Source organism: Cynocephalus volans, chromosome 9 (assembly GCF_027409185.1).
Source record: "Cynocephalus volans isolate mCynVol1 chromosome 9, mCynVol1.pri, whole genome shotgun sequence".
In the NCBI taxonomy this organism is placed as follows: domain Eukaryota; kingdom Metazoa; phylum Chordata; class Mammalia; order Dermoptera; family Cynocephalidae; genus Cynocephalus; species Cynocephalus volans.
The window spans coordinates 71,159,460-71,173,519 of NC_084468.1; the positions used below are offsets into that span (position 1 = coordinate 71,159,460).

The 14,060-nt window shown below is 35.5% G+C and overlaps 1 protein-coding gene across 22 annotated transcripts in view; it reads right to left on the reverse strand.

The window, feature by feature from the left end:
* SEC31A (SEC31 homolog A, COPII coat complex component) overlaps positions 1 to 14,060 on the reverse strand; it is a 77,761-nt gene that overhangs the window by 38,099 nt on the left and 25,602 nt on the right. For all 22 annotated transcript variants that reach the window (XM_063108580.1, XM_063108587.1, XM_063108586.1 and 19 more), the window contains 3 exons: positions 11,521 to 11,620; positions 8,810 to 8,971; positions 8,455 to 8,607 (listed from right to left, as the gene is read on the reverse strand). In XM_063108580.1, coding sequence (XP_062964650.1) covers positions 8,455 to 8,607; positions 8,810 to 8,971; positions 11,521 to 11,620 — 415 coding nt within the window. The remainder of the gene's footprint in view (positions 1 to 8,454; positions 8,608 to 8,809; positions 8,972 to 11,520; positions 11,621 to 14,060) is intronic.

The window sequence follows — 14,060 nt, forward strand, 5'->3', positions numbered from 1 at the left end:
GAATTAGATGCTGGGGATATGAGACAAAACAGACTAAGTCTATCTCTCATGGATCCTACATTCTTTTGTTTGTTTTTTAATTTTTTTTTTATGGAGCCTAATTCTACTTTGTTACAGGGCCCACTATGGTTGCACATCTAATCTATAGCCTACAATCCAGCTGTTGGCAGTACTAAAGCTGACATTTTCATTCCCTGTCTATTTTACTTGGTTTCAAACTCACTGGATTGGAACCAAGGAGAGGGAGAAAGGACTGACATTTATTCTGCTGTAATGCTCCAACACTAGGGAGTGAAGGTGATGAAATGGGAAAGAAAGATGTTCACTTTTTAACCCAATGATAACCATATAGTGAACATCTTCTATTTGCCAGGTACCATTCTAAGTATGGAACCATTATTACCAGGTTCATACCTGTGAACTGGACAGAGTCTCTGTTCTCAAGTTGCTCACACTCGGGGGGGAAGGAGGATTGGGGGTGGGGAGGAAGGTGCTTTTCTGTACAGTTTGAATTTTTTTTTTTGGCTGCTGGCCAGTAGGGGTATCTGAACCTTTGACCACCATACTCTAACTGTGATTTTTTAAAAAAATTTTGTGCCTATATAATTTTATAATAAAAAATGTTTTAACTATTTAGGAAAAGAAAGAACTAACTAGCTGGATGATTAGGCTTCAGAAAAAGTGGTAAGAAAAGTGGAAAGTCACAAGCAAAGGTAAAGATTCAAAGGCAGGAGTGCAGATAATAGAAAAGACTAGACAGGACGGATAAGAAAATTTATTAAATCCAAAGAATGGATTTGAGTGACAGACATAATCAAAAGTCTATTTTGGGAACATTACTCTGAAGTATATAAAATATGGATTAGAGGGGAAAAAAAACAAGCAATAGACATGCAATCAAGCTATTAAAGGTTTTAGTGTAAAAAGATAAAGAATTAGGCAGAGTAGAAGCAATGTAAAAGGAAGAAATAAAGCCATGAGATTTATAGAGATCAATATCTGGACCTAAGAATAAATATGAGAGGCCAAGAAAGAGTTCTAAGCCTGGTTACTAAAAGAATGACAATAACTGAAATGGTAACTGCAGAGATGATTCACTTAGCTTGGGGAAAAGGAGAATATACAAAATTAAATGATGTAGATAACAGTTATGATAAAAAAATGCTATGGCGGCAGGGGGAGGTTTGAACAAAGAAGTTTAATATCTAAAATTTAGGCATGATTATCAAGAGATTCACTTTCCATAATTTTGCAGAGTAGGAATTTGATTAGACTGGCAATAGACTAGCTAAAAGCTTTATAATTGCATCATGTTAGTCAAGTTATGTAACATATCTGTGCCTCTCTTTCTCCATCTGCAAAATAGGGGTAGCTGTTTTATAAGGTGATTGTGAGAATTAAATGAGTGACTACATGAAAAATGCTTAGAACAGTGCCTGGCACGTAGTAAACAGCAAACACATTTTAGCTGTTAATATTACTATTAATGATGTTGTATTGTACATGTAGGTTTTAGGGGAAAAGGTGACTCAATACTGGACAAATGGCTTGTTCTACACAAAACAGCAGTGAAATGAAAAATTTTAGGAAAAGACTTTTTATTCTTTTTTCTGTTCTACAGGAATGGCCAGAGTTTTCTAAGCTACAGCTTGAGGATCATTGCTAAACTGGCAAAAAAGTTCCTGGGGGAATTCATACATATCTAGTCTTCTTCCGATTCTGAATGTCTCTTCCTTCTAATAACTAGAATCTGAACAAGCCTCTATCTCTATCAGTTTGTAGTAAATAGGAGACTGAAAAACATTCTAGAAATACTACCAGGGGATAGAAGAAATGTCAAATAATATCACGAAGATACAGTGAGCCAAATCCAGAATGTGAGAAATTCTACATAATAGGATAACCCAGTTTACTCAACATATACATGGCATGGAGATGGAGGTAGGAGGAAGAATTACTACAGGTTAAAAGAGATTTATGAGGAATAGCAACTAAATACAAAAAAAGACGTTTTAGTGCTAGTCAGGAAGAAATAAATATGAATTGGGCAATTAGATGATATTAAGAAAAGACAATTTTACTACATGTGATAATAAAAGTATTATGCTTATGTTCAAAAGATGATAATGACAAAGACTTTGTGTGGAACATATACTAAAGTACTTATGATACTCTCACAGCTGAGAGGCTAGTTAGAGAAAATGATGATAAATAATAAAGCTGGATAACAGATACATTGGGGTTCACTATTTACTACTCTCTCCACTCTAGAACATGCTTGAAATTTTCCATAATGAAAACCTAGAAAGAGTGATGTCAGCAAAATAAAGGAACAGGAAGCCCAGTCCTCACTGTTCGCAGAGACACAAACTTAACATTATAAGTTCAAAAAGACTCATTCTGAGAGCTCTAGAAACAGTTAAGAAGTCACATAATCCCAGGCAAGCTCACAGTCAAGAACAGCTGCATTGGAAAGCTGTTTCATGTCAACCGTGTCAGCCCCTTGTCCAATAGCACAGCTCTGTGCTATTGAGAGAAAAAGCCCAACTCACGATTTCTTCTTTGGGAGGGAAAACGAATAGTAGAACATATATCTAATATTCTGACTTTTGGGGAAGCTGCCCAAAAGAATGGTTTCTGTCTTGCCTAATATAGAGCACTAATGGGGAACCAGCATACTTTGGACGTCTGGGGGCCACTGAGAACAAAAGAGAGCTCAGCGGCTTCTTGCAGCATGAGAGTACCCTCCCTACCACAGACAGAAGCCAACAAAGCTTGGTGCAATAGGGAGAAAGCACCAAGCTTGCAGATTCTCTCTTGGAAAGGTAAAAGGAGAACAAAATGTGTAGCCATGTTCTGGCTTTTCAGGGGCTGCCCAAAGGACTGGTTCTTCCTCACCTGACTTGGAAGAGCAGTGATGGAAGCAGCATACCTTGGATGGCTCAGGGCTGCAAGAACAAAAGAAAGCTTAGCAGCATGTTGCAGTGAAACAGCAAAGGTAGCAAGAGACTGCAAGGTACTGAAAAAGAAACTGGCAAATTTCTCTAAGGTGGTTTGAATGTTTGTTCCCTACAAAGTTCATGCTGAAGCTTAATCTTTATAAAGTATTTGAAAGCTGGAGCCTTTAAGAGGTGACTGGATCATGAGGGCTATGCCCTGATGCATGAATTAATCCATTCACAGACTAATGGATTATCATGGGAGTAGACTGGTAGCTTTATAAGGAGAGGAAAAGAGCACATTAACATACTCAAATCTCTTGATACGTGATACGCCATGCCACCTTGGGACTCCGCAGGGTCTCCACCGGGAAGAAGACCCTCACCAGATCCACTTCCTTGACCCTGGACTTCCCAACCTCCAGAATTGCAAGAAATACATTTCTTTCCTTTAAAAATTACCCAATTTCAGGTATTCTGTTATAAGTGAATGGACTAAGACACTCTCTAACTGTGAAATTACATGCACAAGCTCAGAGAAGATGCACCCTCACAAAAGGTTTGAGAGACCCCAAAAATCTTTAGCCAGGCTAATGGTGAAAGTCTTCCCTTCTACAAATCCAGTCCATAAAGACTGGGAAAATTAGTGTTTTTTCAAATGCACAAACCACAACAAAAAAATAACAAGGCACATGAAGAAATAGGGAAACACAGCCCAATCAAATAAACGAAATAAATCTCTAGAAACCAGTCCTAAAGAAACAGAGACCTATGAATTACCTGACAAAGAAGAATTAACACCAATCCTTCCTAAATTCTTTCAAAAAATAGAGGAGGGAACAATACAAATTCATTGTATTAGGACAACCCCGATACCAAGCCAGACAAAGATACTACAAGACAACTATGGACCAACATCCCTGATGAATATTGACACAAAAATCCACAACAAAATTCTAGCACACTGAATTCAACAGTACACGGAAAAGATTACACATCATGACCAACTGGGATTTATCCCTGGGATGTAAGAATGGCTCAACATATGAAAATCAATCAATGTAATACACCATATTAATAGAACAAAGGATAAAAATCACATGACCATCTTACTTGATACAGAAAAAGCATTTGACAAAATTCAACACCCTTTCATGATAAAAAGCACTCAACAAAGCAGGCATAGAAAGTTCAAATGTATATGTTCCTCTAAAATTCATGCATTGGAACTTAAACCCCAATATGATAGTATTAAGAGGTTGGGCCTTTAAAAGGTGATTAAGTCAAGAGGGTAGAGCCCTCATGAATGGTATTGGTAACCTTATAATAGGGCTAGATGAAGTTAGCTAGCTCCCTCTGCCTTTCCATCATGTGAGGACACAGCATTTATCCCCTCTGGATGATGCAGCAACAAGCCACCATCTTGGAAGGACATGAGATGGGCCCTCGCCAGATGCTTAACCTGCCAGAGCCTTGATCTTGGACTTCCAGCCTCCAGAACTGTAAGAAATAAAATTTTCTATTCTTTACTAATTACCCAATCTGTGGTATTTTGTTATAGCAGCAGGAACAGACTAAGACAGGGATGATCTCAACATAACAGAGGCCATATATGAAAAGCTCACAGCTAACATTATACACAATGGTGAAAAACTAAAAGCTTTTCCTCTAAAATCAGGAACAAGGGAAGGATGCCATTCTCACCACTTCTACTCAACATAGTACTGAAGGTCCCAGATAGAGCAATGAGTCAAGAAAAAGAAATAAAAGACATCCAAATTGGAAAGGAAAAAGTAAAATTATCTCTGTTCACGGATGATATAATCTTATATATAGAAAACCCTAATGATACCACAAAAAAACTGTTAGAACTAATAAATGAATTCAGCAAAGTTGTAGGATACAAAATCAACACACAAAAATCAGCTGCATTTCTACATAGTAACACAATGAACAATCTGAAAAAACAAACTGAGAAAATTACTCCATTAACAATAGCATCAAAAAGAATACTTAGAAATAAAGAAGATGAAAGACTTGTTCATGAAAACTACAAAACATCGTAGAAAGAAATTAAAGAAGGCACAAATAAATCAAGCCATCCTGTGTTCATGGAATGGAAGATCTAATATTATTAAAATGTTCATACTATCCAAAGTTATCTACAGATTCAGCACAATCCCCGTCAAGATCCCAATGGTTTTCTAATTTTCTGCAAAATTATAAAACAAAAATTCTGAGCTGGCCTGTGGCTCACTTGGGAGAGCATGGTGCTGATAACATCAAGTCAAGGGTTAAGACCCCCTTACCGGTCATCTTTAAAAAAAGAAAAGAAAATTTCTAAAATTCATAGGGAATCCTAAAAAGGATGCTGAAGAACCAAAACAATCTGGAGAAAGAAGAACAAAGCTGGAGGTCTTATATGCCCTGATTTCAAAACCTATTTCAAATTTATAGTAATCAAAACAGTGTGGTACTGGCATAAATATAGACATATAGACCAATGAAGAAGAATTGAGAACCTAGAAATAAATCCCTGTGTATATGGTCAAATGAACTTTGATAAGGGCACCAAGACTACACACGGGGAAAAGACAGTTTCTTCAACAATAGGTGTTATGAAAACTGGACATTTACAAGAAGGAAACTGGATCCTTACCTACCTTACACCATATACAAAAACCAACTCAAAATGGGTTAAAGACTTAAACATGAGATTTGAAGCTATAAAACTACTAGAAAAAAACATAGGGGAGAAGTTTAATAACACTGGATTTGCAATAATGAAAGGGACCTTAGCCAGAAAAACAACCATCTTTGGGGTAACTAAGACCAAGCAGAACATTTCAGTCAGCTCTTAACTTGGAAAGTGATAATTATCAATTCCTTGAGGTTAGCAGAAGAATTGAGAGACTGCTGGGACAGATGAAATCACTGCCTCTTCTGTTGATTTACTTCAGAGGGGGTGCACCTACAATTAAGGACTGAAACTAAGTTTCTTGTTTTTTTTTACCTCTCTAATTGGCTGCAAACAAGAGGAGATATAAGAGAGGCAAGACAACCTAGCTGGTTGTAAACTTCCCCTCTTACTTAAAGGAAAACTGCATTCATGTTAATTAGAAATCCAAGTCAGGTATATTTATGATGTTTGACTAAGATTATTATCTTTGAGTTCTCCCTAGGAGATAAGGAATCCAACCTCAAGATAACATCAAGGACTTGAAGCTGACCACAGACTCTGTGATGATGAAGTTTCCAATCCATCATGGGACCCTGACATTTCACTCAGACCATCTGCTGCTCCCAGACTCTTCCCCCCACTTTTTCTTTGGAACAAAGACCCTAACCTCATTTTCCTGCCTCTTCCCCTTTATAAACCCCAGAACAGGAATCAGAAGTTGGGATGATTTTAGCCTGGTCATCCCCCAGATGGCTGGTTATCTGAATAAACCTTCTAATCCTTGCACCAACTTCTGAACTTTTGAGTCATTTGTTTAATGTGAGAGGGCAAGCTGAGCCTGGTCTGTCAGTAACAATAATTCCTGGATATGACACCAAAAGCACAGGTAAAAAAAAAATTTTTTTAAAAATAGCAGAAATAGAAAAATGGGACTTCTGCACAGCAAAGTAAAAAAGCAGCCTACAGAACAGGAGAAAATATCTGCAAACCATACATCTCTTAGTGGGTTAATATCCAAAATATATAAAGAACAGCAATTCAACAACAAAAAACCAAATAACCTGATTAAAAAATGGGTCAAGGATATGAATAGACGTTTCTCCAAAGAAGATATATACAGTAGGCTTCCTGTATCTGTGGGTTCTGCATCTGTGGATTCAACCAATCACAGATCAAAAATATTAAAAACAAAAACAAAAAACAATACAACAATAAAAAATAATAGAAATAAAAATACAGTATAAAAACTATTTACATAGAATTTACATTGTATTAATTATTATAAGTAGTTTAGAGATGATTTAAAGTGTATGGACAGATATGCATAGGTTATATGCAAATACTATGCTACTTTTTTTTTTTTTTTTTTTTTTTGGTGACCGGTAAGAGGATAACCCTTAGCTTGGTGTTGCCCACACCGCGCTCAGCCAGTGAGCGCACCGGCCATCCCTATATAGGATCTGAACCCGCAGCCTTGGCGCTCCCAGCGCCGCTGCGCTCTCAGCGCCACACTCACCCGAGTGAGCCACGGGGTCGGCCCAATACTATGCCACTTTAAATAAGGGACTTAAGTATCTGTGGATTTTGGTATCCATGGGGGATCCAAAACCAATCCCCTGCCGATACTGAAGGACAACTGTAAACGGTCAACAAGCATATAAAAAGATACTCAACATCACTAATCATCAGAGAAATGCAAATCAAAATCACAAGTTACCCACACCCATTAGGATGGCTACTATAAAAAACAACAACAACAACAAAATAACAAATGCTGGAGAGGATGTGAAAAAACTGGAACCCTTGCACTATTGGTGGGAATGTAAAATGGTGCAGCCACTATGGAAACAGTATGAAGTTTCCTTAAATAAATAAATAAATAAACCTAAAATTACCATATGATCCAGCAATCCCCCTTCTGGGTATATAGCCAAAAGAACTGAAAACAGAATCTCAGAGAGATATTCACATACCCATATTCATTGTAGCATTATTCACAATAGCCAAGAGGCGGAAACAACCTAAATGTCTGTCAACAGATGAATGGATAAGGAAAATGTGGAATAAAAATACAATGGAATATTCCTTAGACTTTAAAGAAGGAAATCCTATTATACACTACAAAATGGATGAATCTTGAGGACATAATCCTAAGTGAAATAAACCAGTCACAAAAAGACAAATATTGCAAGATTCTGTTTATATGAAGTACCTAGAATAGTCAAACTCCTAGAAATAGAAAGTAGAATGTGGTTGGGAGGGTGGGGAGAAACAGAGAGTTGTACCTTCAACCGGTATAAAGTTTCAGTTTTACAAGATGAAAAAGTTCTAGAGGTCTATTGCACAACAATGTGTACATAGTCAACACTTCTGTACTTTGTATTTCACACTTAAAAATGGTTAAGAGGGTGAATTTTATGTTATGTGTTTTTTACAATAAAAAAAGCTGGCGATTAAAAAAACTCGAAGGAAAAAGAGAAGGAAGGAGGACACCCCACCAAGGAAAAAAAAGGAGGGAAAGAGGAAGAAGAGAAGTTTTAGAAAGAGGGAGGAGGGAGGAAATGGATAATCAAAACAATGTGAATGTACTTAAATGCCAGTGAACTGTACATTTAAAAATGATTAAAATGATAAATTTTATGTTATGTGTATTTTGTCACAATTTTTTAAAAAAGGAAAAAAAGGTAGTTAGCCTCACTTTTTCTGAGAAACCTTTCTGAATGATGAAAAACCCACAAACAAGTCAAACCCAAACTTCTTCTGAATGACTCTATACTAACAATTTATTATGAAAAGTCTTTTTGCCTGTGGACCATAAAAACAAAATCCACCTACTGAAAAAGAAGCACCAACAGGCCTTCGGATCCACTTGGGTGGCTTCTTCAGAGGCAGCACTATACTATGCTGAGCAGTCTGCTGTGGAATTTGTAATGGAGGAAGGGGCTGTCCTGTGCCAAAGGGATCAAGATTTCCAAAAGATGATGAAAGCTAAAAAATAATAATGTGAAAAACTGTAACTTACACAAAATATGTTGCATTTTTTCAAGTCATATCTAAGAAACATTTTTTATCATAATTACCCAAATAATCAGCACTGTTGATCAGTAAACTCATTTTCAAAATTATTAATTATACAATATGATTATTATTTTCAGGTGCTATAATAAAAAACCTTAACACTTCCCATTACCTTGTCAACTTGTTTCTGCCTTAAACTATCTGTGCTCCCTCCCATTATAGAATAAACACTGATACGCCCATCAAAGGAAGCAGCTGACAAGACAGCAGGATTTCGAGGACACCACTGAATATCAAAGCACCACTGTGTGTTGGTGGGAAGTTCATATAACACCTAGGTCAAAAAAAAACCACAACAAACAACAATCAGAAAAGGGTATATAGCCACTTCATAACCAAAACACCTAAATTAATGTGATCAACAAGTACAGCTAAATTAAACATTTTCTTTTAGAATGAGTCCTTAGCCAGGAAAAACAATACTTAAGATTTTTTCAAGTACAAAAATGTCCCATTATGATGGTCTATTATGATAAACAGGAATGTTACTTAAAATTTCAATCAGAATTAAACAAGCACATCTTAAAAACTGAAGTTTTTCTGTTTTTATTGAAATGGTAGTAGAGATGCATTTGAAAGCCCAGAACACTATCTCAGAGTCAACTTGTTAAACTCTGAAAGATTAATCTGTCCAGTCCAACTGTTTTTGCCTGGCAAGACCCAAAAAACCATATTTAGGTTATTTGAAGACCAAATTTTAAAACCAATCTTGCGAGGGAAGAATTCACTGAGAAATCTAGCTTTTAGTCAAGAGAAACAAACATGTACACATCATTCCTATTGCTCCAGAATCTTAATAGAATTTGGCATTAACAGCTTTCGTTATAAGGAAAGGACATGGAAAAAACTATAGAAAACGACTGATATAAAACCTTAACAATGTTATTATTGTCGCTAACTCAAAGTTAGTGTGGTGGTAACTGCTATTCACAGCAGCATAGGTTTTAGGCCTTAACAAGTCATGAACTTAATTAACTTCGGCTTCATGTGACATTTTAAATGCTTTATTTTATAAAATAACAGAATTGAGTAAAAAAGTATTTAGCTTGCTCATGTCTTTGATGCTTATATTGGTTGTTAAATCATGTAGCTCCATCATACTTAAAACTTGTCTACTCTTAATTTGCATTTGAATTTTTAAAAAATCTAATTTTTTAAAAGTTACAGCATGCACTAAAAGTCTGTTCCTTCAAAGTCCAAGCACATGCTATTAATCACATGCAAAAATTCATTTTATCAAATTATATAACTTAGAAAATTATGACAGAACAGTAAGTTCCATGAATTTTGAACACTCTGGGCAAGGCACAGTGCAAAATGAAAGATTTTAATTATTTAGCCTACAAATCACATGAGCTAAAATTAGTTATTATTTAAAATCTTTTCTCTTGTCTCCCCAACCTTGTTTCTGTTTTCTCATATTGCTACATCCAAAAACTTTAAACCAGAACTCAAATAACTAAAGGGCTTGTTTTCATTTTAACGATATAGATTAAAACCTATTGAAAACACTCTTACTTTTATTTGCATTCCATCAGAGTAACTACAAAAACACTTGCAATAATCTACCTTGATATAGAAAAGGTGAAAATATAAAAGCTGTAATTAAAATCTATGGTCTCTTTTCACCAGCCACCAAAAAAATAAAAAATTAAAAAAATAAAATCTGTGGTCTCTAGTCCAATAGTGAAAGGTAGGGAAACCATTCAATTATTAAGAACAATAAAGAAAATATTAGTTAAAAGAGAATTTTAGCCCATAACCCAAAGCAAATAAAATTATATGACATTTATACAGTATGTGCATTTAATAAGGTAAAATTTCCTACATCTAAATTTCCGTGGGCAGGACATATGACAACTATTACAAAGTATTATATTCTTGCTTTATCATTCAGAGGAAAGACTGAAAAACTGTGACTACTGATTTTCAACAAGGATCTTCAGAAATGACAAAGCACGAAAAAGACCCAAACCTTGAATAATCCTACATAGAGGATACTGATTTCCACAAACCAAACATGAAATAAATCTAACTAAGTATTTCTGAATTTAGGTAATAAACACGTTTTATTGGAAGTTGTGGGGTTGGTGATTACTAACTTCACATATGCTATTTCGGGCCGAGCCTGTGGCGCACTCGGGAGAGTGCAGCGCCGCGGGTTCGGATCCTATATAGGAATGGCCGGTGCGCTCACTGGCTGAGTGCCGGTCACGAAAAAGACAAAAAAAAAAAAAAAAAAATACACACACACACACACACACACACACACACACACACACACACACACACACACACACACACACACACACACACACACACACACACACACACACACACACACACACACACACACACACACACACACACACACACACACACACACACACACACACACACACTATTTCTTTTTTTTTCTTTTCTTTTCTTTTTTTTTTTTTTGTGGCTGGTAAGGGTATCGGAACCCTTGGCTTGGTGTAGCCCGCACCGCACTCAGCCAGTGAGTGCACCAGTCATCCCTATATAGGATCCGAACCCGCGGTAGGAGCACTGCCGCGCTCCCAGCGCCGCACTCTCCCGAGTGAGCCACAGGTTCGGCCCCAAATATACTATTTCGATGATTGATTTTTCCAGTTGAAATGGCTAGCTTAAACGTTCCTGATATACTCTCTGCTGGATTAACATTTCACACACACTTCTATCTACTTTCATATGTACTTAATTATAATAATGCACTAAAGAATCCATATAGAAAATTTCTCATTTAGTTAGAAATAAAATACTACAAGGGCTATAGGGTTGAGAAACATTTCCTTCCCATACCTCTCCTGTGTTTGGATTAGAGCAGAGAATCTTAGCATCTTTTCCACAGCTAAGTAACAATTCAGGATCTGCCATGCTCCAAGCAATTGCCAAAATCCCCCTGTAAAAAACCACAAAGTAATGAGAAAAAATTTTAATCTTGAGAAAACCAAATCTCAAATTATTTCTATCTAGGCTTTGGAGATTCACATCTTCCTAACAGAAGTATAATTTAATGCAGCAAATTATGTGTATGCTCTTGGATCACTGCAAGGACACAGGATGTTCAATATCCTAGTATACAGTGATGATAGCAAAAAATGAAAACAAATGCCCATCAACATGGACTATATTATAATAAATTACAAGCCACCTTTGGATAAGAAAATGCATAGATAAAAACTATAAAAATTAGGACTGGCTGGTTAGCTCAGTTGGTTAGAATGTGGTGCTAACACCACCATCCAGGGTTTGATCCCTGTACCAGCCAGCTGCAATAAAAAAAGAAAAAAAATTATAAAAATTAGAAATCTACTCCTATTACACAGTCTTCATGATTAATGAAAAAATATTATCTAATTATATGCATAAATTATCCTATTTGCATAAGAATTACATAGGGACTATGCATATACATAAATTAGATATGTACAATAAAATGTTTTACCTATGGATGGGTAGGAAATGTATTTCATATTTTCTTCTTTTTGTTTACATTTTCTAGCTTTTGTTATCAGAAGTCCTCTTTTCATACAGGTTTTTTTTTTTTTTTAATAAAAAGAATTTAAAACATGTCTCATAAAGAAGAACCAGGGTCTACATTCCAAAAAATTTGATTTTATAGTTCTTTTGGTATCATAAGTTTTGGATTTTCTTTTATCCTCAATATAACAAAAGTAGTATTTTTGGAGGGAAAAGTTCTGAAAATTCAGATTAGCACAAAGAAAATAAAAATCTCCTGTATCTCATCATCTAGAGAAAACCACTATTAACATTTTGTCATTTTTATATTCATGCTTATGTTGTTTAGAGATGATACTAGAAACCAGAGTTAAGATATTAGATACTAGAAAACTACTAGAAACTAGAATTGTTTGAGTATTTCTTAAAACAAAAACATACAAATTAATATCCCTCAACTCTCCTGAAAACATTACAGTAGCTCTAAAATACATGGTTCTTTTTACATTTTAAAGTTCCCAAAATAAAGATAAGCCTTATTATTAATGTATATAGTTAGTGGTGTTTTTCTTTCCCCCAAAAGTTGTTTTTAATTTGATGATATTCTTGCAATCTAAGTCCTTTCAGAATCAAGAAAATACGGGGGAGGAAAAGAACCCAATTTGTGTGAAGAACACCTTTTGTTCCCAACATTTTTAAAAAGTTCAAACCTTTGTAAAAGTTATGTGACAGTGTGATGTACACCTTTATATTCCTCACCTAAATTTACTGATTTAGCCACATTTACTTTATGTCTTTCTCTCTCTCATTACATATACATAATGTAGATATATAGATAGATTTTCACCATTTGAGAGTTAATTGCAGATATCATGACATGTCACACCTGTACTTCCCTCCAGGGATAAGAGCATCCTCCTACATAACTATAATACAATTACATACGTGAAACATTTATTTATATGCAATTCTATTTTTAATATATAGTCCGTATTAAAATTTTCCCAGTAGCATCAATGATGTACTTTATAACTGCCTCCTCCCCTCCAGAATTCAATCATGCATGTCATGAATTTCAAGGCATATCAAGAATGCCTTCTAGAGAAATCCATTTCATATGACATCTTAGACAACATATAGATTCTTACTATTTTTTTTTTTAAACACAGAATTATAGAGCTGTAAGGAAGCTTAAAGATCATATATTCCAATTCTTTGATTTATTAGAGGAAGGAAATTGAGAACTGGAGAGGTTGGTTTGCCAACCTGGCACCCAGCATGGTGCCTTGCTAAATTATGACCACTCTTAAACTTGGTAGTAGGGTGGAGTGTTAAGAGTGTCAACTTTGAGAGCAGACTATATGGGTTGGAAGTCAGCACTTGACTAGTTGTGTGACTTTGGCTTCAATTTCCAATCAGTAAAATAGGATAATAATAGTATCTACACCACAGGGTTATTATGAGGATTAATCAAGCTAACATGTAAAATGCTTGTACACTTCATGTATTGTATAAGTGTTAATTGTCCTACTACATCCTACTACTACAATGTAAGCAACCTAAGGACAGCAATTTTTGTTTGTTTTGTTACTGAGTTCTAGTACAGTGCCTGGTACAGAGCACATGTTTAATGAGTGTTGAATGAATGAATGAAAACAATCTTAAATAACACAAGAAAAATACTGAAACTGTTTGGAATCAACTCCTCTTTACTAAAAATCTGATAGAAGAATAACACTGAAATAGAATTATATTTTGACTAGACTCTTTTCTCTTTTATAAGAAGCTCAAGGAGAGAACACAAACCTTAAGACTCATTAAGACTTCTTAGTGTGCAAACCCACTACACAGGGCAAAAGAGATTTAAAGCTTTAGTCTAT